Source organism: Pan paniscus, chromosome 5, assembly GCF_029289425.2.
Source record: "Pan paniscus chromosome 5, NHGRI_mPanPan1-v2.0_pri, whole genome shotgun sequence".
NCBI lineage: Eukaryota > Metazoa > Chordata > Mammalia > Primates > Hominidae > Pan > Pan paniscus.
The window spans coordinates 188,232,177-188,255,264 of record NC_073254.2 but is presented as its reverse complement, the minus strand read 5'-3'; the positions used below and the strand labels follow the sequence as shown (position 1 = coordinate 188,255,264).

Sequence of the window (23,088 nt, the reverse complement as noted above, 5' to 3'; positions counted from 1 at the left end):
AGCCAGAGTCCACATGGCTGTGATGGAGCTGAAGCCCCTGCTGAGGGGCAGCTGGCGTCCGGCCACGCCCACCCTACATTGTTCTGGCCCCCCCACCCCATCCCGGGGCTTGCCCGAGGAGCGTGGCTGAAACTACAGAACGTCCCTAGCACTTCAGGGAAACAGATGTAAAATATCCGTGGGTTTTGGCCAAGCTCCACCAAGAAAGGAGAAGGTCCAGGGAGTTATGAGACCCCCAGGGCGTCGGTCACCCAGGTCCTGCCCACTGGGCTAACAGCTCACTGGCCTCCCACGGCAACACCCCCAGGGTCAACATTCCACCACCTCGGTCTCTCCACAAATGAGGTGTCTTCCATTTCTGCTAACTAAGCAAAGTCAGCGACTGGATTACAAGTTCCCAGGCCCAGGGCCTTGGCCACGGCAAGGCTGCTGGGCTCACACTGTGCTGAGGAGGCCACGGCTGCCCCAGCCACACGTGGGCCCCCGGCTTGCCCTCCGTGCGCTCCTCCTGCCTCCTCCGACCGCTGCTCTTTCCCCGAGTATCAGGGCTGGGCCAGGCTGTTCTCGAGGTGAGGTCTGCAGTTAATTCGGATTGTGAGACGAGCCTGGTCCCAGACAGTCCTGAGGGAGCATCCAGGGCCGCAAGCCTCACTGCACGGCCTCCCACCACTCCCCAGGGCCTGTTCCTGGCTACGGGGGAGGGGCACAGGCAGCCTGCAGAGGAAAGAGCAGGCAAGAGAGATCTGGGGGAGCCAGGCGTCCCCACCATATCTGGCCCCCTCCTGCCTCACACTAAACGATGGCCAGGGCGGGACTCTCGGCACGCAGGGACCTCCGGCGAGTACCAGCAGGCCCGGGGGCTGGTGTCTGTGAAGCTCTAGGACGGCGGCGTGCACCCCTCACAGGGTAATTACAGTACAGATCACTCAGTCCGGCACAGGCAGACACTTTGTCATTCCCCCTTTGCCACTGTGGACCCTTCAGGCCTCTGCACAGAGGCTGCCCCCACAGGGAAGCCACCCCAGACCCCGAGATGGGGCCGGGCCCCTGTCGTTCCGCTCTAACAGGCGCCTGTCGCAGCTCTCGCACCCTCAGTGGCTGTGGTGTCTTCTGTCCTCCCCATTTGGGCTGTATTCCCCGCGCAGTCTCCACGTGCCACCTAAACCTCTGCTGAGTGTTTCCTCCCACAGATCACTGGCAAATCTCTTCAAAACCAGCGGCCTCTGACCCGCTACAAGCTGAAGAGGACAGGGTGTTTTATTCCAGCCTTGCAGTGTCCTCTGGATGAAACCGCATTTGGCACCCAGAGCTGCCCCAGCCCTGGGCCCTGGGCCCCCACCCCACCCCACCCCACCCCCACCCCACCCCACCCCCCACCCTACCCCACCCCCACCCCACCCCACCCCCACCCTGGCCCCCGGCAATCTTCCCTCCTCGGGGCCTGGGCTCCTTCCCTTCCTCCTCTCCTCTCCTGAGCCTGCCCATGTCACAGGTTCTGTGGCCAAACAGCCTGAGGGAGGCAAGGAGGGGGTGCTGTCCAGGTTCAAGGCGCCCCTCCAAATATGCCTCGTCCAGCTGTGAAGCTCCCAGACATGTCAGCCCTGGGAACATAAACCTCGCATCAGAGTCACGCGCTCACCCCATAAGGCGGCTCTCGTGCATGAACAATTGTGCCCTAGGTCAGCGCTGAGGAGCTCTGGTTGTGCTCGCTTTGCGGAAGCCACGAGTGTTTCTGGAGATGCATTTCTCCGTGGCGCTGGGACTGCCCTCCAAGGTCCACTTCTGTGAGAGAAGGAGCCGGACCACGACTGAGGGGCAGACGCTCCTTCCCGCCCACTCACAGGCGCTGCGAGTCAGTAAGTACGCGGACTTCCACAGCCTCAGCGTCCTTGCTTTTCAAATGGGTTGATCCTAAACACCTTCAGAGGCCCTGAGCCAAGAGGAAGAAGCTAATGAACATGAAGATAGTAACCCCAGAGCAGAGCTGTTAATTGATGGGACGTCTTTGAGTTTTAGTCACTGACTAGTTTTGGTTTTTTTTTCTGTATGTTTCCTGGGTCCGTCCCTCCCTCTCCCTTCTTAGGGGCAGCGTGTCAGCACCACGGTGATGGGCCATTGAAATCACTGGTGGTGGCCAGCGGTGGGGTGAGTGCCTGCAGCCCCACACCCTGGAGACTGGGCTGGTTTGCTCTGAAACCCTGGCACTCTGGGTGTGGCCAAGTGGACCAGGGTGAAGACTGGACTCAGGCTTCCTTCTAGGAAATGAGGAGTTGGGAGTGAGAGGCAGACGAAAACCTGGGAAGCGAGGACTCAGCTGCACGCCCTGTGATGGGGCAGAGGGTTCCAGTCTGCAGCGTGGGGGCGTCGAGGGTGGCAGGCAGTGGGGTCCGGCGCCTGGGGCCCAAGCACCCCCCACGCCCACTGCCCCAACTCCCAGTCTCTGTAGACGCCCTTGCTCTAGGCTGTGACTCGCAGGTTCCTGAGTCACTCGCGCCTCTGCCATCCCGCGTAGAGGCTGGCCAGAGCCCGTCCAACACTTCCCCAGAGGGAAGCTCTGCCATTTTCACACGGTGCCCGTCTCGGGGGCACCACTGTGGGCCCCACGCGGCTGTGGGGCGAGGCATCCACGCATCCTCTACAAAGGCAGCTTGGTTATCACAATGCCGGCCTTGCTCAGAGAGGAACTTCATCAAACACACAAAGAAGGCTTGTCGAGTGTCACGCGGCTCAGCCAGGCTGTCCCTTCGGTCACGCTATGGCAGCAGCTCGGGCCCTTCAAGGTCAGAAGGAGGATGGCAGGGCCTGGCGGCAGTTGTTGCTTGGCACTGCTGTTCAGTGCGGGCTCCACAGAGAAGCTTCCATCTCACCAGAGCTGCCACCTCCTGAGTCCATCATTTGTGCATTGGTGTCTCTGTCCTACTAAAGGAACTTCGCACCTCAGCAAGCCGGTGAGGGGCTTCCTGAGCCAGGGGCATCTGCCTGCCTAAGGGCCAACCCTAAAGAGAAGTTTGATTTTATTTTGGGCACTGAGGGAGCATCTCAGAACCTGTGGGGTCATTCAAGTCATCACAATGATGAGGGGACACAAGTGGCATTGAGCAGACGGGCACCAAGGACGCCAGGTCCCCGCAAGGCACAGGACACTCCCACCCAGCAAATACTGTCCCGGGGGCCACGTGGCTTTAGCCCCCGTCAGACATTCACAGGTGGAAATCCTGCATTTGGTGATCCAGGCCTGAAACCTCACACTGCTCTCCATAAAATCAGGAAGGATTATTTCTGCAGTTTTAATGTACATTATGTGTCAGGAATGCAACAGTTGTGTAAACCAAGAGAAGCTGAAACTTTGTAACATTACCAAGAGGTTTTCACCATGTACAAAATTATATCACGTTGCTATACTGCTGGTGACATGTGAGTCACAAATGGGACACTTGTGACAATTCCATGTCTGTGTGTCTGCTTTTTGTAGCGGCCACATTCCTGGAGATTTTACATGCACGTGCGTGCACACACACACAGATACAGTCACTTGGCCCTTATTTTTAAATTGTCAAATATACATAAATTGAATATCGTCTTCCTTCTTATACCAAAACTCATTTACTTCGCTGTGTGTTCAGATGTAGTTGTTTTGAAAGTTTTACAAATTGAAATATACTTATGTGTATATACACAGAAAAAAAACTTTTTATTTCTCCATTATATTTTTATTTTTATTATTTATTTATTTGAGACTGAGTCTCGCTCTGTCGCCCAGGCTGGAGTGCAGTGATGCGATCTCGGCTCACTGCAACCTCAGTCTCCCAGGTTCAAGTGATTCTCGTGCCTCAGCCACCTGAGTAGCTGGGATTACAGCTGCCACCATGCTCAGCTAATTTTTGTGTTTTTAGTAGAGACGGGGTTTCACCATGTGGGCCAGGCTGGTCTCAAACTCCTGACCTCCAGTGATCCGCCCGCCTCGGCCTCCCACAGTGCTGAAATCACAGGTGTGAGCCACCGCATCTGGCCTATTTCTCCATTATATTATAGTTACATCATTATATTGATTCTTTTGTTTTTGTTTTAAAAAGTCATGCTCTGTTAGGATTATATAATCCATGTATAATTTCACTTTAGGATAATCAAGGGATCCTTAAAAATAGGTGGTGTTACAAAATGGAGGCATTTGTCTGTGGGGTTCAGCACAGGGCTAGGTGGGCTGCCCACCTGTGGCCCCTAAGCTCGCAGCCAGCCTGTGCTGAGGGGCGCTGTCAGTTAGTGGGAAACACACCAATTCTGAAGACTTAGTGTGGACAAAGAATCTTGAATATCTCATTAATATCTCTATATTGATTTCATATTGATTACACATTGAAATGATCATATTTTTTATATATGAGATTAAATCTGATCTATCTGCTGATGAGTTTATCATCCATGGATCTACAGATCTGCCATCTGTTCACTGACTGATCATCTACCATCTCACCATCATCTCACCTATCTACTGTCTATCATCTCTACCCAATTATATTAAAAACCATGAGTTGAAGCAGATGTCTCTGCTTTCAGCCCCACTGTTTGGCTGAGCCCTTTCCTGGCAGGGAGAAGCCCAGCATCTCTGTCTTCAGCGCATGATGCCCCGTGCACCTGCCCTCCTGGCCACCTTGACCAAAAGCTGGACCCCAGCAGCCTGGGCCAGGTCCCCACTCCCAATGAGGCAGAATGCTCCGCCCTGGGAAAAGGAGTACAGGAAAAGGCCGTTAGCACACTGGGCTCTGAACACCCCCTGCCTGTCTCCACCCCTTGCTCTGGGCTCCCAGGAAGGGAGGGGTTCCTACCCTTCTGCCCGCCATGAGTCAGGACCACCACAGCTCACGCTCCTCACCTGAGCCGCATGTGGGCACAGGTTTACTTGGTTTGTGCTAACTACTAGAAAAGACATTTTACCTCCCTCTTGCATAAACAGGATAGAGTAAAAAAAAAAAACATTTTCCTGGCATTGAAATCATCTGAAAGCTACCAGCTGTGACTCCTCTCCAAAACCTGCTTCCCAGCCAATTCTCAGAGCCAAAATGATTGCTGGTAAGAAATGGGGTATTCTTGGTCTGTGCTTGTGACCCCCCATTCCTCCGCACATGCGTTCCTCCTGGGACCCTGCTCTTGGATCTGCTGGGTCCGAGAGGGTACATCTGTCACTGTGGGCCCGGTGGAAATGGGGGCAGCCCCAGGGGGCACCCTTCCAGCAGAGGACGCGGTGGGCAGCTGTCACCATGCATCCCCTTGTGAGGCGGAGAGGAGCCCTGTGGTGGGGTGGGGCTTAAACGTGCCCGTTGAGCCCCACGGCAGGGGAAGTCACAGGCCAGTCTCCAGAGCTGCTCCTTGTCTCCTTTAAGGCTCCCAACCCTCTGGTTTCGCCTGGCTTTGCCAAGGAGGAAGCCGGGCTTTAGAGGCCAAGCAAACCGTCCAGGGATGCAGAGCTGGGAGGTGGCGGAGCCACCATGGAAACCAGAGTCCATCTGGTCCTGGAGCCTGTGGTGGGGAATCCTGGGGGCCGCGTTTGTGTCAAATGAGACGACAGGTTCGTGAGGCTGGCCCCAGACACCCCCTCCCTGCCTGGCACAGCTCCTCATGCAGAGTGTGGTGGACAACCAAAAACAGTGGTGAAGAAAGAGGGAGCCCGGGGGGAAAGGAAAAGCACGAACTTGAGGAGGCGCAGGTGGCAGCTCTGTGTGAGGCCTGGTGGCTCCAGGGCCGTACGTGCCCAGCAGCACCTCCCCAGCTCATGGGTGGGATCCGCACTGGGCCCAGGCTGACCAGCTCCCACTGTGGGGCACTCACACCTCCTGCCCTCCTGCCCACAGCTACTTCTGCCGGCTCCCGAGTTTCCCGGGGCAGGGCCTTCAGGGCCCAGGGTGGCCTCTGGGGAGAGTCTGATGAGGACAGCGAGTGCCTGCTGTGACACCTGGTGGCCGCCGCACTGCAAGGAGCTCCTCTGTGAATCCTGCCCTGCCTGATGGTCTGGCAGGAGTTGGAGGTCCCATCCACATTCATGAGGGTGCTTTGGAATAAAGCCAGGTTTATTGAGTCCAGGTGAAACCTGTTTATTTCTAAGCACATATGCATTAGAAAGCAAGGACAAGAAACAGTTTTAGGAGAAAAACTCGTTAATGCATTCAATCCGGCCTCCTCTTCCCCTCCGCCTGGGAGCTGAGCGGCTTCTTTCGGGCAGGGCCTCGCTGGACTTGCCGAGCTCGGATCCCGAAACCCAGGCCCTGCAACGTCTGTGCCAGGTGCCTCTGGCTGGGAGAAATGCAGAGAATCACCAGTAACTTCGCATCGCCTCCTTTAAAATAGAAAAACAACTTGCAAGCTGGAAAGAAGAGCAGCATCTGAAAGTGCCAAGGTGCCGGCAACCAGGGCCCGAGATGGGCGGCTGCAGAGAGGGCCGCCCGGCGCCCCAGCGGGAAAGTGGCCACGTCTGGCAGGTTCCTGGGACAGGGGGTCCAGGAGGGTCAGCAGCCGGTCACTAGCACCCCTCACCCGGGTCAGGGAGGGTCAGCAGCCGGTCACTAGCACCCCTCACCCGGGTCCCAGAGGGTCAGCAGCCGGTCACTAGCACCCCTCACCCGGGTCCGGGAGGGTCAGCAGCAGGTCACTAGCACCCCTCACCCGGGTCCGGGAGGGTCAGCAGCCGGTCACTAGCACCCCTCACCCGGGTCCGGGAGGGTCAGCAGCCGGTCACTAGCACCCCTCACCTGGGTCCGGGAGGGTCAGCAGCCGGTCACTAGCACCCCTCACCCTCCGGGAGGGTCAGCAGCCGGTCACTAGCACCCCTCACCCTCTGGGAGGGTCAGCAGCCGGTCACTAGCACCCCTCACCTGGGTCCGGGAGGGTCAGCAGCCGGTCACTAGCACCCCTCACCCTCCGGGAGGGTCAGCAGCCGGTCACTAGCACCCCTCACCCTCTGGGAGGGTCAGCAGCCGGTCACTAGCACCCCTCACCTGGGTCCCGGAGGGTCAGCAGCCGGTCACTAGCACCCCTCACCCTCCGGGAGGGTCAGCAGCTGGTCACTAGCACCCCTCACCCTCCGGGAGGGTCAGCAGCCGGTCACTAGCACCCCTCACCTGGGTCCCGGAGGGTCAGCAGCCGGTCACTAGCACCCCTCACCTGGGTCCGGGAGGGTCAGCAGCCGGTCACTAGCACCCCTCACCTTGGTCCGGGAGGGTCAGCAGCTGGTCACTAGCGCCCCTCACCTGGGGAAGCTGCAGGCCTTCTACTCACACTCCTGTGTCCCGGGAATTGGGATGTATGAAGTCAGCCCTAGGTTGAGTCTGCACGTGACCCTGCGGGACGCTCAGCCCCCTGGGGCTGCTCTTTCCAGATCTCCCTCATGCCCACACCTGCTGCTCACGGCCCATGGCCCTGTGGCTCCCTCAGGCCCCCCTGGGGCAGGGGCCGTGTGCCCAGGACTTCTCCTCCTGGGGAATGCTGTCTCTTCCTGTTTTTCAGGACCCGTAACGAGGGTTAAGAATTACAGATGAAAACCAAAAACAATGGAGAAGGAAGGGAGAGCTAAGGGGGAGGAAAAGTGCAGACCCCAGAGGCCAAGGCCGGGGCTCCATGAGGGACCTGCTGGCTCTTGGGTACTGTGTGCCCCACGGTGCCGCCCCTGAGATCACGGGTGGGCTGTGCACCTGACCCAGGTCACCCTGTCTCTCTGTTGGGGCTGCGAACTTTGGAATCCAAGAGTACCAGGTGGTCTCTCTCTTAAAGGCAGAATCCAAAAATATGCTCCTGTGAACAGCCCTGTTATTCACCGTGTGGAGGAAGCCAGTTTGCCATGAGAGGGGGAAATACCCCACAATGAGAGACAGGGAGAGTGTCTGGAACATTCCAGCCTCCCCGAGTCCCGAGCACCAGCGGCCCCTCCACCACCTCCCAGGGTGGCCCTCCCAGGAAGGAGGAGCCCCCCCACTGTGGTGGCCATGTGCCCCTGCCGTCCTGCAGTGGCCGTTTCTCAGGACACGGCCTACAGGGCCCAGGGCCACCTCTGGGGGACTCTGCCTGCACCCTGAGTCAGGAAGAGCCGCAATGCTTCCTCGGGTCCTCCCTTTCAACCAGTCTGGAGTCTGAGTCGGGGGAGGGGGTACTAACTGAGCTCCCCAAAAACCGCAAAGCCCAGATCCAGCCACAGCTGGATGACTCCACACAGGGGCCACCTGTGCTCCACCTGGCACTGGTGCTTAATCTGTTGCGTCCAGGCTTCTGGCACCTGCCCCCAAAAGACCCAAGGAACTTGGGGCCTAAGCAGGTCTACACAGCCGGAGGGACCCAGGCCACACACGCAGCAGCAGCCTAGAGAGCCCTCAGCTGCTCTGGCGGACCCCTGGTGAAGAGAAAGGCCAGGGCTGCCACCCTTGAGAAACTGAGCCCCGACCAGGAGGCAAGTCACACACAGACCGAACAAGCACGCAACCAGGCCAAGGTGAGACGGCGCAGGAGAATGACCACCGTGCCGTGGGAGTGCCAGCTAGCCACAGCGAGGGCACAGGAGGTGCAGGGGGTGCATGGGTGGCCCTCGAGGACGTGCAGGCCAGACGTGTGTGCACGTGTCCTGGGGTACGTGGTCCCCCATCCTGGGGCATTTTGGGGAAAACGGTTACCGAGGCAGTCCTGAAGGAGGTGGGTGAGCCTGCTGTTCCGGTACGGGACATGGCTGCGGTGCTCCGACAAAGCCCCCAGGACGTCTGCCAGGGCCGCAAGGCTGCGGTTGATGCACGCCGTCTCCCTCAGGGCAAACCCGGTCACTCCAGACACACCTGGACAGGACCGCCACGCACCATCACCGTTTGCACCAAGAAAGGAGGCAGGAAAAGCAAAACCGGCTCCTTGGGAGGAGCGGCTCTCAGGCAGGTAGAGGGGAGGCCATGGACAGGACAGGCATTAGAGTGAGGGTCTTTCATGGCTCTGCTCACAGCTCAAAGCGAGCTCCTGCTGGGAACTCAGGGTTTCTCTTCCCAGAGGGCCAGTGTGAGGAACACGACTCTCAGGTTGCCGGGGTAAGAGAACCAATCCCTGAGAACGTAACTGGATTTGGAACTCACCTGTGGAGGGAGAAATGCCTGGCTCGCCCAGAGCTTCCCGGGCTGCCTGGTTGCACATCCAGCTCCATCAGATCATAGGCTTCTGCAGCACCCACCCCCCAGGGAAATGCCTGCCCCTGCTCACCAATGCACTCGCTGCCGGCCAAGTCCACGAGCTGTAGTCGAGCCTGCACCTGCTCCGCATGCCCTGCGGGGTTCCCAGGAACCAGCTGTGGAGCCAAGGCCCCTTGAGAAGCTCTGCGGCTCCTTCCTGCCCTTCCTGCCTCTGTTTGCTCCCTGGGGAGGGTGGCACTGCAGGCTTGGTCTGCTGCAAGGGACCAAGGAGCGACGAGGAGGAAAACAGCTGCATGAAGCCATGAGGCTGTGCTTTGCCTCAATCAGAGCCGAGAAGCTTCTGAACTGCACCCTCCTGCCCACACCTCCCACCCAGTAAGAAGTGGGATTTCCGCAGAGGTCCAGGGGATAGTGGCTTCTCTGGGGGAAAACACAAGTTAGAAAGCAGCTTTCTTCACTGTGGAAGGTTGAACTAATGCCTAATTGGCCCAGAGGAAATCAAATAATGCTTCTTAGGAAGACTTGGTAATCATGTTAATTAAAATCCCACTCAGAAAATCTATGAGCCCTTTTAGAAATAAATTCTACAATCTGTTCGATAATCTTCCACACAAATCCTAACAAAAGGGCTCTTAATTTTAATGCAAATGTCTTTGTAGTGTGTTATTCCTAAACAAACTTCTTAGGTTTTTTAAAAAAGCAAAATAACATTTATTCACTGTGCAAAACATAGAAAGTATACACAATTTTTTTTAAAGGACATGAAATCCGGTCTTATTCCCACCACCACTGGCAGCCACACCGCCCCTGTATCCGGAGTGTTTTTGGTAGAGATTGTTTGGTGCTCCCTAAACATCACATGCCTGTGCCTTTCCAGCCCCTGCGGTACAAGGCCGTGTGCCCAGCTGTGGCCCACTCTGGGCTGGCCAGGGGCTATTGTCAGCACCTCCCCATCACCTCTCCTTCCCTTGCCTGAGCAACGTTGGAGGCCAAATGTTTCAAGTGCCACGGTGGCAAGAAGGATGGGGAATGTTCAGCCACACTGGCCTTCAATACGAGTGAGAAATGGCCTTTCCAGTGTCAACCCACTGAGACCAGGTTTTGATGGGACTACAGTCTCATGTTCCGGCCCCAGACCCGTGGCTCTCCAGGTGTGGTCCCCGGAGCCGCATCCTTGCAGAAACGCACACTCTGGGTCCAGTACCAGCCCTGCTGAACCTGAGCATGGGTGGTGTCTGCTATTAGTTCCCACCACCTGCTGCAGGGAATTGGACACAGCTCAAGTTTGAGAGTTGCAGCCCAGGCTTCACAGGCCTGTGTTCTTTCTGTTACATAACTGGAATCATTTTATATACTACATAGTTTGAAATTTTGGTTTTAAACTGAAATTACACTCATTGTTTCTTCCATGACAAATGCATGTACTCCAAGGTGTATTATGCCCTGCTTTTCTTTCTGCATTATATTTTATTCAGCAGAGTGTTTTCCTCCCTCCCACTCTCACTTTTTCTTCTCAGCCTGGGATCCCAGTGGACTTTTGGGTTTGGGATGCAGATACTGAAAAGGTGTGGCTGCTGTTCCCATGCTGGGTCCTATGAGAGGCCTTGGATGCTGCAGGCATGCTGATTTTTCTTCTTCTTCTTCTTTTTTTTTTTTAACAGAGTTTTTGCTCTGTCGCACAGGTTGGAATGCAATGGCACAATCTCGGCTCATCGCAACCTCTGCCTCCTGGGTTCAAGCAATTCTCCTGCCTCAGCCTCCCGAGTAGCTGGGATTACAGGCTTGCACCACCATACTCAGCTAATTTTTGTATTTTTAGTAGAGACAGGGTTTCACCATGTTGGCCAGGCTGGTCTCACAAACTCTTGACCTCAGGTGATCCACCCGCCTCAGTCTCCCAAAGTGCTGGGATTACAGGCGTGAGCCACTGCGCCTGGCCTGATTTTTTTTCTTCTTAAGTGGGTTTTTCTATTACTTGCCACTGACCAAGCACAAATGGTGACTTACCAGTGCTGTCAGAGCAGGAGGCTGTGGTTAGAGTCACCGTAATTATCAGGTGAGACCTGGAGGAATCCACGTGCACCAGGGTGGGGTGCTTCGCCCTGAGCTGCAGACCTCCATGAACGAGCTCCATCCGTTTCGAGGCGCTGCCGACAGCCCTACAGACAAGGCAAGCAGTGGGGAACACAGTGAGGGCGGCCCCCCTTACCTAAGGCAACTTCCAAGCCTCCTCGGCTCAGGGAAGCCTCTCACATGAGCCACGCATGCCAATGGGGTACTGAAGCCAGTCTCAGGCACAATAAAACATGGTAAAGCAAACTTTTTCCTTTTGAGACCTAACCAACCTATAGCATCTCTAATTGCTGACCCTGAAATAATGGACTGTTTCAGAACAAAATCAGAGGTTGCTAACCTTTTCAACATCACCTATTCCTTTATTTATTAGAGCCTCCAGGAACCATGTTTTAAAAATATTTTGTGTATCAAATCTGATTTATGAAATAAAGGTTTAACCCATTTCCCCATGTTAGTGGATGAGATATGACTGCTAATCAGAGCTCTTAATCAGCAGGAGATAACATTTCCATCACAGTCTGTCAGTCAAAGGCTCAAATTTTGGGTGACTTTGTGTGACCGTATCAGGGTTGCATGGATGATTTCCTTCAGCTCTGTGAAACATTCAGCATGGCTGGCAGGCCCTTCCCTTGCTGCCTCCGGGGCCCAGAATGGGCAGCCTGACCGGGCCCTCACTCATGGGGAGGGTTCCTTCTGTCACCTCCCAGCTGTACCCCCACTGGGGCAAACCCAGCACATCCATGTGGATTTGACAATAGGGAACTTTGAGGAAAATACTTAATATGGGGGATCCTCACTTTTACAAGAGGATTATCATATTCTGTGAAATACTGATATTTACAAATGTGGATGAGTTCATCTCTCCTAGCCTGAGTGGGGTGGGCAAGTTCTTTCACCTCCACAAGTCTGCTTCCTCATCTGTGAGATGGGATGACGCCCATCTGAGGGGCTCTTATGAAGGTTTTTTTAAAGATACATTTATTTGTTTATTTTAATTTTGATTGTAAAAAATATTTTTTGTGTTTTTTTTACTTTTATCTCTAACAGCTTTAAGATATTAATGACATGAAAATTGTGTATGTTTAAGGTATACACCTTGATATTTTGATATGCGAATACATTGTGAAATGATCACCCATTCCAGCTAATTAACAAATATATCATCCTGACATAGCCACCTTTAAAGAAAGATCATTCTTACAGCAAATTGAGAGTTGTGCAACACATATGAAGCATGAAAACACACAAGGAACCACTCAGTGACAAGGAGCACTGATTGGGCCACCATGGCCGATTCTCCTTGGGATCCTTGGGCGCGGGGAGCTCGTTTAGAGACGTGCAGCCTCCTGACCACGTGGGAGGGGCAGGTGCCGTTCTCACTCAGAGGCCAGCAGCACGGGGCAGGTGCAGTACTCACTCAGAGGCCAGCAGCGCAACCTCTGTCCATCCATCCTTGGCTGTCATCACCTCACGCTTGACCCCCGACACTGCTGCAATGCTGTCTTTGGCCAGAAGGTCAAAAATGTCATTATTGTAAACTTCCACTATGAAGACTTCAACCTTTGGGCTTCTTGAGGTATTTTCCGAAATGAGCCTGCGGGAAAACACACAAGAGAAACTTACAGAAAGTCTCACAGAGTGATTTTCAGTGTAAGCCAATCACAGCCCCAGACGCCCTACAGGATGCTCAGTAAGACTGCTGGAGTCCGAGCAGAGGGCTGCACGTTACATACCCCAAGATCACTCAGGGAAATAAGGTGTGCCATTTAGGTTGTAGGGTGAATACGTGTCTTGGGAGCAGTTATTTTATCAGAGTTATATTTAAACCAACACCTTTGCAACCAGTACACTGAGGATTCTAAACACACAGGGCAAAGAAGCCTGAATATCACATGGCTGTGGTCTAGAAATTACCATGCCCCATTGACCGATCACTGCAGACACCCAAGGCAAGCTGCAAGGATGTTCGGGCCTCTAGCACTTCTCCAGTGATGGGGTTTGTTTATTTTAAAACTTTTCCACTTCAGGGAAGCTTGAGTCCAGAGTTTATTCCAATTCCACTTATGCCTTCCAACTGCAACTTTCCTGCAAGACCCGTAAAACCAGCTCAGGCTCTTTAAAAAGCAGCTGCACAGCTGGGCACGGTGGCTCACACCTGTAATTCCAGCACTTCAGGAGGCTGAAGTGGGTGGATCATGAAGTCAAGAGATGAAGACCATCATGGCCAACCTGGTGAAACCCCATCTCTACCAAAAATACAAAACTTAGCTGGGCGTGGTGGTGCATGCCTGTAGTCCCAACTACTCGGGAGGCTGAGGCAGGAGAATCGCTTGAACCTGGGAGGTGCAGGTTTCAGTGAGCTGAGACAGAGCGAGACTCCATCTCAAAAAAACAAAAAGCAGCTGCACATCTTATTTTGCTCCATGTTTTAAAGAACTATGTGCTGGCTTGTGGGAATGTTTTTAAATAAAGATACTACAGAGAGAGAGAGAAATAAAATCTTAATCCCACAACAAAAAATGGGTGAGTGCTAACCCTGGATTCCCTCCCTTCCTCTCTCCTCCCTCTGGCTTTCTGGTTTGTCTCTGACAAAACTCCCCTTCCAACCTCGTCACCAAATAACAAAGGCCTCTTTCTTTCTGCTGGAGGTGACCGCCTCTCTACCACCTGCACGGTGATGTCAATCCGATGGTGAGCATTGTGCTTTTCTTGTTCCTAAGGCTATTCTGAGAACCGGGCGGGAAGTCCTGAGTGACAGGATGCTATCTGTACTCGAGGGAAAATCCAGCAGGAATGTTTCCCACCCAGGCGCTGCCAGGCTGAGTTTTTCATCCAGATCTAGAGGAGTTTTGTCTTCTAATGTCAAACAGTCAAGAAAATGATGAAGACTAAAATGAAAGAGAAAGTAAGTAAAACTCTCAGGTAAAAATCATTATTGGCAAAGCATCAAGATTTGGATTAGACAGGTTCAGCACTGGGGTTTGCTGAGAACACTCTGAGTGTGTGCAACAGTGAAACAGGAAGTTAGCTAAGCTACAGATTTTATTTTACTTTATATTTATTTATTTATTTATCTGAGACAAAGTCTCACTCTGTCACCCAGGCTGAAGTGCAGTGGCACATTCTCGGCTCACTGCAAACTCTGCCACCCAGGTTTAAGTGATTCTCCTGCCTCAGCCTCCTGAGTAGCTGAGATTACAGGTATGCACCACCACACCCGGCTAATTGTTGTATTTTTAGTAGAGATGGGGTTTTGCCATGTTGGCCAGGCTGGTCTCAAACTCCTGGCCTCAGGTGATCCACCTGCCTAAGCCTCCCAAAGTTATGGGATTATAGGTGTGAGCCACCATGCCCAGCCTAAACCAGAGTTTTTACATTCTCCTCCTCTCCACACCTTAGGCAAAATGCACCAAATATCCAGAAACTTAACCTCCACACTTGGGCCCATCATTTACGTGTCAGTTTGTCTCTTTGAGTGTCACAAAACCTAAGTTAGAGATTTCTCAATTACGTACTACCGAGCAGTTAATTTGAGAGATTTCCCACAAGTAATCATTGGGCTGTTGACTAGATTCTAGGGACAATGGTGAAAACCACAAGCTTCAGTCTTAGCCTTTAAGAAGCAAAGTGTTGAGAAGGCGAGACACACACGCAAAGGACTCCAGGTCCTGCAATGAACAGTGTGATTCCAATGCACGCAGCTCCCCTGACTCTCTGGGGCGGGGAGGGGCGGGGCCGTGCTTTGTCTCTGCCATCTGTTCCTGCCCATTTTCTACTGGGTCATAATTACCCGTTTCCACTCTAGACTTTTTAAAAGCAGAAAACTGATCACATGCACTTTTGGATCCCTTGTGCCTCTGACAGTGTGTAGCAGGTGGAGAAACATCACAAACTCCTGTTGATAAGGATGACAGCAGAGAGCAGTCGGGAAGGAGGCGGTGTCAACAACCAGGTTTAGAAGAAAGGAGAGAGGCGTGCAGAGCCAAGGAATCCAGGCAGTAGCATTTTATTTACTTTAAAACGACAGGAAATGGCTTATCTGGTGACTTCAGCAATCTAAGAGTAGTCCTTTTCAGGGTAAAGGGTTCCTGTAAACTACCTCTGATATCAGCACTGATGTCATTGTGGTTTTGTATCATTTTGGGCAGAGGGCCGTTTGCAACTTGAGTCACGAACACCCAAGCTCACCCCCAGCCCTGGCCCAGCGCACCCCTCTCCAGGTCGTGTGTGGATGTGATGAGGGAGCACACGGTCCGGGTCTGCTCCGATTCTCGTTTCTGCAAACGACGAAGGTGAGGTGTAGGGAGAGTACGGCCTTGCCCGGGGCCACTCACTTGGAAGAGCAGAGATTCTGAGACTCTGACTGAGGGATTCCAGTGCCGCAAATCACTGTGCCCTGGAGGGAGACGCACAGCACCCGAGACTCAGAACAGCAAAACGGAAAAACCATTTTAGAAACGAGGCGACTGAAACGCTTGCCAGTAATGCGATGGGCCCATTGGTAACGCTGATTATCCGGTTTCTGGAGAGGCGCAGCCGCCTGGCCATCTTCCTGATGGATCTTCCCTAACACTTTTAGGCAGCTAACAGCCCTTCCCAGTGCTGCCTCAGCTCAGTTCCCGCCTCCTCCGCAGGGCAGTTCCCGCCACCACCTCAGCGCCGTTCCCGCCCCCCCCGCAGCGCCGTTCCCGCCTCCCCTCCCCGCAGCGCCGTTCCCGCCTCCCCTCCCCGCAGCGCCGTTCCCGCCTCCCCTCCCCGCAGCGCCGTTCCCGCCTCCCCTCCCCGCAGCGCCGTTCCCGCCTCCCCTCCCCGCAGCGCCGTTCCCGCCCCCCCCTCCGCCGCGCCGTTCCCGCCCCCCCCCGCAGCGCCGTTCCCGCCTCCCCTCCCCGCAGCGCCGTTCCCGCCTCCCCCCCGCAGCGCCGTTCCCGCCCCCCCCCGCAGCGCCGTTCCCGCCCCCCCCGCAGCGCCGTTCCCGCCTCCCCTCCCCGCAGCGCCGTTCCCGCCTCCCCTCCCCGCAGCGCCGTTCCCGCCTCCCCTCCCCGCAGCGCCGTTCCCGCCCCCCCCCCCCGCAGCGCCGTTCCAGCCCCGGCAGCCCTTTGCCGCCCTGGATATGCTTCCGTCCGCAAATTCCAGAGCCAAACGGAAACGCAGCCGTGGAATGTACGACGCCTGCTCTCACTGGCTGTGCATCGTGCATCTCTAAGCCCAGCTGAGGGGGAAACGGCCTCGGAAGCACGCACGCAGCTCACACTGGGAACACTGCGAAGCCGACATCCGGGACGTGCTGCCACACCACATCGCCCCCTTCCCCCGTGGTGTCCCCGCTCTCACAGACGAGAAGAGACGCGGCGGGGGGTCTTGAAACTCCCACCATTCTCTCCCGCTTTCTACCTCAGTTCCCCAGTGCTCTTGCCTCAGCCTTTGTTTTTTCTACCTCAGTTCCCCAGTGCTCTTGCCTGAGCCTTTGTTTCTGGAACTTAAAGAGTTTGCTTAGCAGAAGGAAAAATGACTGGTTGAATATTTAATGACATGCACCATCCATGCAAGCTCGAACTCCTGACCTTGTGATCCGTCCGCCTCGACCTCCCAAAGTGCTGGGATTACAGGTGTTTGAACCACCGCGCCCGGCCACTGAGACGACTTTTTACTATTTTATTTTTCCCTAGAACTAACTATGTTGGTGAAATCATGACACGGGCAGTGGGTCTCTTTCGAGAATGTGCTAACGGGTCGGGAGCGTCTTCGCAGGCCATGTTGGCTGGACCCCTGAAGAGAAGCGGATGCATACACTCCTGATGGCGGCAGGAGGAAGGGCGACGGAAGGACGGGAGTTTTCCCTCTGTGCTTCCCATTCCAGGACAGAAAACCTCCATCCCTCACCATCCCCCACCTCCACCCCTGCCTAAGGAACCCTGTAACTCGGGATCTCTTTCAAGAAGTTTTGTCTTAGCCAGGCAGGGAGACTCATGCCTATAATCCCAGCACTTTGGGAGGCCGAGGCGAGTGGATCACCTAAGGTCAGGAGTTTGAGACCAGCCTGGCCAACACACCGAAACTCCGTCTCTACTAAAAATACAAAAATTAGCTGGGCGTGGTGGCGCACACCTGTGATACCAGATACTCGGGAGGCTGAGGAGGGAGAATCGCTTGAACCCAGGAGGTGGAGGTTGTAGTGAGCTGAGATCACACTATTGCACTCCAGCCTGGGTGACAAAGCAAGACCTTGTCTCTAAAAAAATTTAAAAATAAAGTTTAGTCTTAATGATAGAATTTCAACATAATTTCATCACAGGAATTGGTAGCAATAATGCCCAGAAGTATGAAAGCACTTCATAGTGCTGAATGTATCTGATGAGATTATGGGGTTTGATCACCTTCTTCAAATGGTAATAATTTTTCCCACGTGATAACCAAGGTGCTGACCGCCTGGCTTCCCTGCCATATTTCTCTGCCCCACTCATCACCATCGGCAGTACCTGAAGAGCTCCTCAGCCACTCTAGGGATAATTCCTAAGTCACTCTGTGGGTCAAGCGGCAGAACAGGGCCATCGTCCGAATGGCGTCCCAGCATGGTATAGCTCTTTCCGCTGCCCGTCTGTCCATACGCCATAACACAAACATTGTACCTAAAATTCAGAGCAGATTCAGTCCAGCAAAACACACGTGGGTGCCAAGAAGATTCCAGGAAAAATTTTCACTTGTATGAGAAACTTCAATACATTTCATTTCCTATTCCCCTGTTACTCCATTTCTTATAAATTAGGTTTTCATTTAACTACAACTATTTTTTGCATAATCTATCCTTGTTGCTATCTTGTTGTACGACATTGGATTAAACGGTATTTGCACTGACACACACACAGCGTGGGTTCATCCATCCCGGTTTCTCCTGGGTGTTTTCATCTCCCCATCCACCAGCTCAGCATTCACATAGGGATTCTGACCTTAGCAAGGCCTTCCTAAATCCCCACACCTTCACTGTAACTATCAATTTTTTTTTTTTTTTTTGAGACGGATTCTTGCTCTGTCACATAGGCTGGAGTGCAATGGCACAATTTTGGCTCATTGCAACCTCTGCCTCCTGAGTTCAAGCGATTCTCCTGCCTAAGCCTCCCAAGTAGCTAGGATCACAGGCATGCATCAGCACACCCAGCTAATTTTTGTATTTTTAGTAGAGACGGAGTTTCGCCATGTTGGCCAGGCTGGTCTCAAACTCCTGGACTCAAGGGATCCTCCTGCTTTAACCTCCTGAAGTGCTGGGATTACAAGCATGAGCCATTTTTGCATATGTTTCATACAAAAGAAAAATTTTGTATTTTGTAATTGGAAGCGACTTTGAGGTGTTCATGTCCACAGTCAATTCACATGTGCTGAGGTCCTCTCTGTGACAGTAGCACCTGCTGCCTCTCGGTCCCAAGACTCTCAATTAGCTGACTGCAGCTTATTTCAGAGAAGTTAACTACCAACATCCCTACATTTCCTTCCAATTGTGCTATTTAGCCCAAAATATCAATGGGAGGATCAGAAATATTTGGAAGAATACTTAAAATAAGTATGATAGAAAATCATCCTCTTAGTCATGATGTTTAAGATGTTCATGGTTGTAAAGGTATGGGTCCACCTGGCCTGATGCTGAGTGGATTCACGCCTCAGAGCAGGATCTCCAGCCCTGACCCCCCGTCCGAGTCATCAGGGGAGATTCCGCAAGTCCTGCACTCAGAAATTCTGACTTAACTGGTCAACTGTGACTCCGATGTATCAATACCGGTTAACGTGGTGTACCCACCACAAGTCCAACAAATAAAGCTTGTTGTTTTGACAAAATGATTGCGAGACAGTGTTCTGATTGACATCTAAGTCTCCCCTAGAAAAGGACAGGAAAAGCAGCAGAGCCCAGTCCTGGGGCTGACGGTTTGAGTCGCTAGGGTTGACTGTTACATTCCAGCCACAAGAGCCTGGACAACCACAAGCTCCCGCCAAGCTGATCAGGCCTCTGCGTTACCATCCTGCGAGTTTTCCTTCCAGGATTAAAAAGTCTCAAGGCATTCATAACAAAACCCCACTATAGGCTATGTCTCTTCCAGCTTCCCTGAGTTCATTTACATGCATTTCTTTGTGTGGAGAATATCTTTGACTACAACAGATAAATGGGTTCGTAGAGGAGTCTTTCAACCATTTAAGAATGAACAGTAAAAGGAAACTTCCCGGAGAAGGAAGCTGTAAACCAAAAATACAATTCTAAGGCCCCCCAGCCATCTGAATGGACTTCCTCCTCGGCCAGGGCACTCTAAAATTTAACCTCAGAGTCTGGTTCAGGCCATGACGGGAAGTGGGGGCCGGACAGGCCTCACGATACCCTGCAGCCTTAATATCGACACAGATCTTACATCTGATAAGAAACATCTACGCTCTGTTCTCTCTGAAGCTGCTACCTAAAGGCTTCCTCTGCAAGTGAGAACTTTAGTCTCCATAATCCTTTACCTTAACCCAGACATTCCGGAGCCAATGTATTTTTAAAAAGAATTGGATTGAAGTCTCATGTCTCCCTGAAATGTACAAAACCAAGCTGCGCCCGACCACCCTGGGCATGTGCTCTCAGGACCTCCTGGGCCGTGTCATGCGCCACGGTCACTCATATTTGGCTCAGGATAAATCTCTCCCAATATTTTACAGAGTTTGACTCTTTTTGCTGACAAGACTCAGAACTCAAACTAACTCCATCTGTTTCGCATATCCTGGAAAGGCAGTTCTGGCAGTGATCACTGTGACCACGATGTCTTTTTTATTTCTGGAATCTGCTTACTTAAAAGATGCCTACTTAAAAAGAGACTCCCCTATCATTTTCAAAACCATTTTTTCAGATGGGTATAAAAATCCCAGCCCTCTGGAGGAAGAGTTGAAGCAGCAACTGCATCATGATTGGCGGAGCAGCCCCGCGTGCGTGCGTGGTCAGATATAGGAGCTTCCTGAGTTGACCCTACTCGTCGGATCATGTGCCTTTGGATGCGCAGCACACTGTGTAATTACAGTTTCTAGGTCCTTGAGGTTCCTTGAGGTTGGCTGTGCAGAAGCCTTTGCTGGACAATGCAAGTAAGTCTTCGTCAGGAACTTTATGTGGACTTCTGCCACAAAACTGAGATTCTTCAAAATGCCCCGGAGTGGAAAGTATTGCTTAAGGTGTCTCCATTAAGTAAAACAAATTCTTCATTCCTAAATTACAGCCCGCTGCCTTTGACATCAGTAGTTGTATATTGCAAGAATAGAAGGCTGATTCCCAAAGGGAAAAGTCCCTAAATCTGACATTAACATTCCTTACAGATTTTTTTTAAATTCTGAAATGTTAGAATCCCAGAGAGAATGGCAGCTGCACTCACAGGCTTAAGCCCACATGCACTGTAACTAAAGTGGAGTTTGGATTCCCAGGTGGATATGCTCATTTAACAAGCATTCTCCAAATCATTCTCACTCCTTTTCCCAGGGTGCGGAAATAGTCTCCACGGATGCAAGCGGAGTCCATGCTGGGTGACCCATGGGCATGCTCTGCAGTGCTGTAGAATGCTCAGACTCTAATGCGACATTCTTACTCCACAGCACAGTGAAGCTTCTTTATATTCAAATGTAACTATGATGACTGGCCTTAAAAATATTTTAACTCACCCATCCAAGAGAGACGTGAGTAGGGGGCACACATCTCCAAAGACCGCGCTCTGAGACTCTGCTGGACCATAAACCCTGAGAGACAAAGTGAAAATGCTGCATTAATAGAAGCAGCAGAAAGCTGCTCTAGCATGCAGACTCAGAAACCTGGGAACACAACGCCCCGTGTACTTCCCATCCCGCCAACGCCATCAGGATTCTTCAACAAAAGATTAATCTGTGTTATTTTTCAAGATAACAGAGGTTAATAAAGAGTAAAGATAGTACTTTCTGCTATGAAAATGTAATAAGCGTAAATGAAGTGACAGATGCTTGCAAGAAAGGAAGGAAGGAAGGGAAGGGGAAGGGAGGGGAGAGCGGGAGGGGAAAGGAGAGGGGAGGGGAGATGAGAGGGGAGGGGAGGGAGGAGGAGGGGGAGGGAGGGAGAGAGAGAGGGACAGAGGGAGGATATAATTATCCCATAACTAAATTAGCTCTACTTTAGAGGGCCCAATAATCACAATGTAAAAATCCCACTCTGAGCAATATTTGATATATAACATTTGATTTTTATGTTCAAGCTCTTAAAAATCTTGTTTTCCTAGGCCCCAGGTCAGTTCAGCAGAACTTGAATGGATATCATGGGACTGGATGTCCGCTCTGAAAAGGAAACCTCGTGTGGTTCTGGGTCTATAAACAGGTACAAATAAAACAGGAAGCAACGTCCAAAAAATGCCGTTTCCTGCACAGTTTGAAAGAAGCCTGGAGCATGGTGAGAGAACAGGCTCCCTGGCAGCTGCCCAGCACTGGTGCTTGGTTGCACTTGGTCAGGTAGGCTTTAATGTGAACCTCAGTTTCCTGAACGACAGGTTTTGACTTAGCTGGAACCAAGTTTTTTCCTTCCTTCATTTTCAAGTGTGTCCTGATGCTCAGTTGATCACGTCGCCTCCAGCAGCGGCATTAATTTGACACGGGGGAGGGGACCCTTATGAGGTGTTCCACATGCATGATGTAGAGGGTGTGGTGAGCACTGTGTGGGAAGATGCTCAGGGCTGAGATCTTTTTTAACTTTTCACTCAGAAAATACACCAAGATACAAAAGTAGAAAGAATAGAAAAGTGAGCCCCATGTGCACATCACCCGGCTCCAGACCCAGGCCTGGCCTGCTTCTCACGCTGAAGCTGACCTGAGGTCCATGTCACCTGGGAAGGCCCGTATATCTGTAAAGGATCATGACTTGAAAACATAACAGTATTACCACGACCATGCCTTAACATGAATGTTAGTTATTCCTTAACACCATCCAAAAGTCAGTGTTCGCATTTCCTTAATTGTCTAGTTAAGTTACTTTTTCCAGTTGGTGTTTTAGAAATAATAATTCATCATGGCATCTACATTGCACAGGGTTGCCACCTTCTAAGTTTCCTAATCTATGGCAAGGGTTGGCAAACTATTTCTGAAAAAACTAGATCGTAAATATTTTAGGCTTTGTGTACATCTTACCTTTAAAGAATACTGGAGTTTTCCCCAGTAATAGGAGGGAAAAGTCCAAGATGCCAACTACCTGCAATACTCTTTACCTGCAATACTATTTAATATTGCATCGAGCTATGATTGGCTTATGCAGTTGAACAAAAGAAATCAATTAGTGACATAAGAATCAGAAAAGGCAAAAGAATCTCTACTTGGAGCTAATATGGCCATACACCTGAGAAATCCAAAATGAAAAGACAAAATTACTAAATCAGTAAAATATTTTAACAAAACAGCAGGTCATAAAATTAATGTAAAAACATCCATAGCCTCTATATATACAAACAGAGTTAGAAGACATGCTGGGAGATGAGACTCTATCAGTGATAGCAACAAAAATATGCCTGGAAATAAACTTAATAAGAAATGTTCTAATCCTTCATGAAGAAAATGATAAAAAGGCTCCTGAAAATACATGATTAAACTCAAACAAGTGAAAAGTCATGGCATGTTCCTGAATAGAAGAGTCAACTCATGAAGATGCCAGTTTTTCCAAAGTTGGTTTATAAACTTACCTCAATCCCCCCCAGAATACTATATATGCTGTCAGGTTTTTCCTGGAGCTCCAAAGTTTTGTTACAATTTTTTTTTGGCAAAATAAAAGAATGAGAATAGAAAGAAGCCCTGGAAAATAGAGGAACTGGGATGGGACGGGCTCAGACACTGGAACCTTCTCTGAGACTCTATCTATGACAGCTTG

The 23,088-nt window shown here is 51.9% G+C and overlaps 1 protein-coding gene across 1 annotated transcript in view; it reads right to left on the bottom strand.

Annotated features, from left to right (window-relative positions):
- Positions 1-6,061: 6,061 nt before the first annotated feature.
- Positions 6,062-23,088, bottom strand: part of KIF25 (kinesin family member 25) — a 75,247-nt gene continuing 58,220 nt past the window's right edge. The window contains 7 exon segments of the mRNA XM_063605552.1: positions 6,062-6,328; positions 8,649-8,804; positions 9,214-9,396; positions 11,151-11,302; positions 12,637-12,813; positions 17,696-17,845; positions 20,877-20,951. Coding sequence (XP_063461622.1) covers positions 6,159-6,328; positions 8,649-8,804; positions 9,214-9,396; positions 11,151-11,302; positions 12,637-12,813; positions 17,696-17,845; positions 20,877-20,951 — 1,063 coding nt within the window. The 3' untranslated portion in view covers positions 6,062-6,158.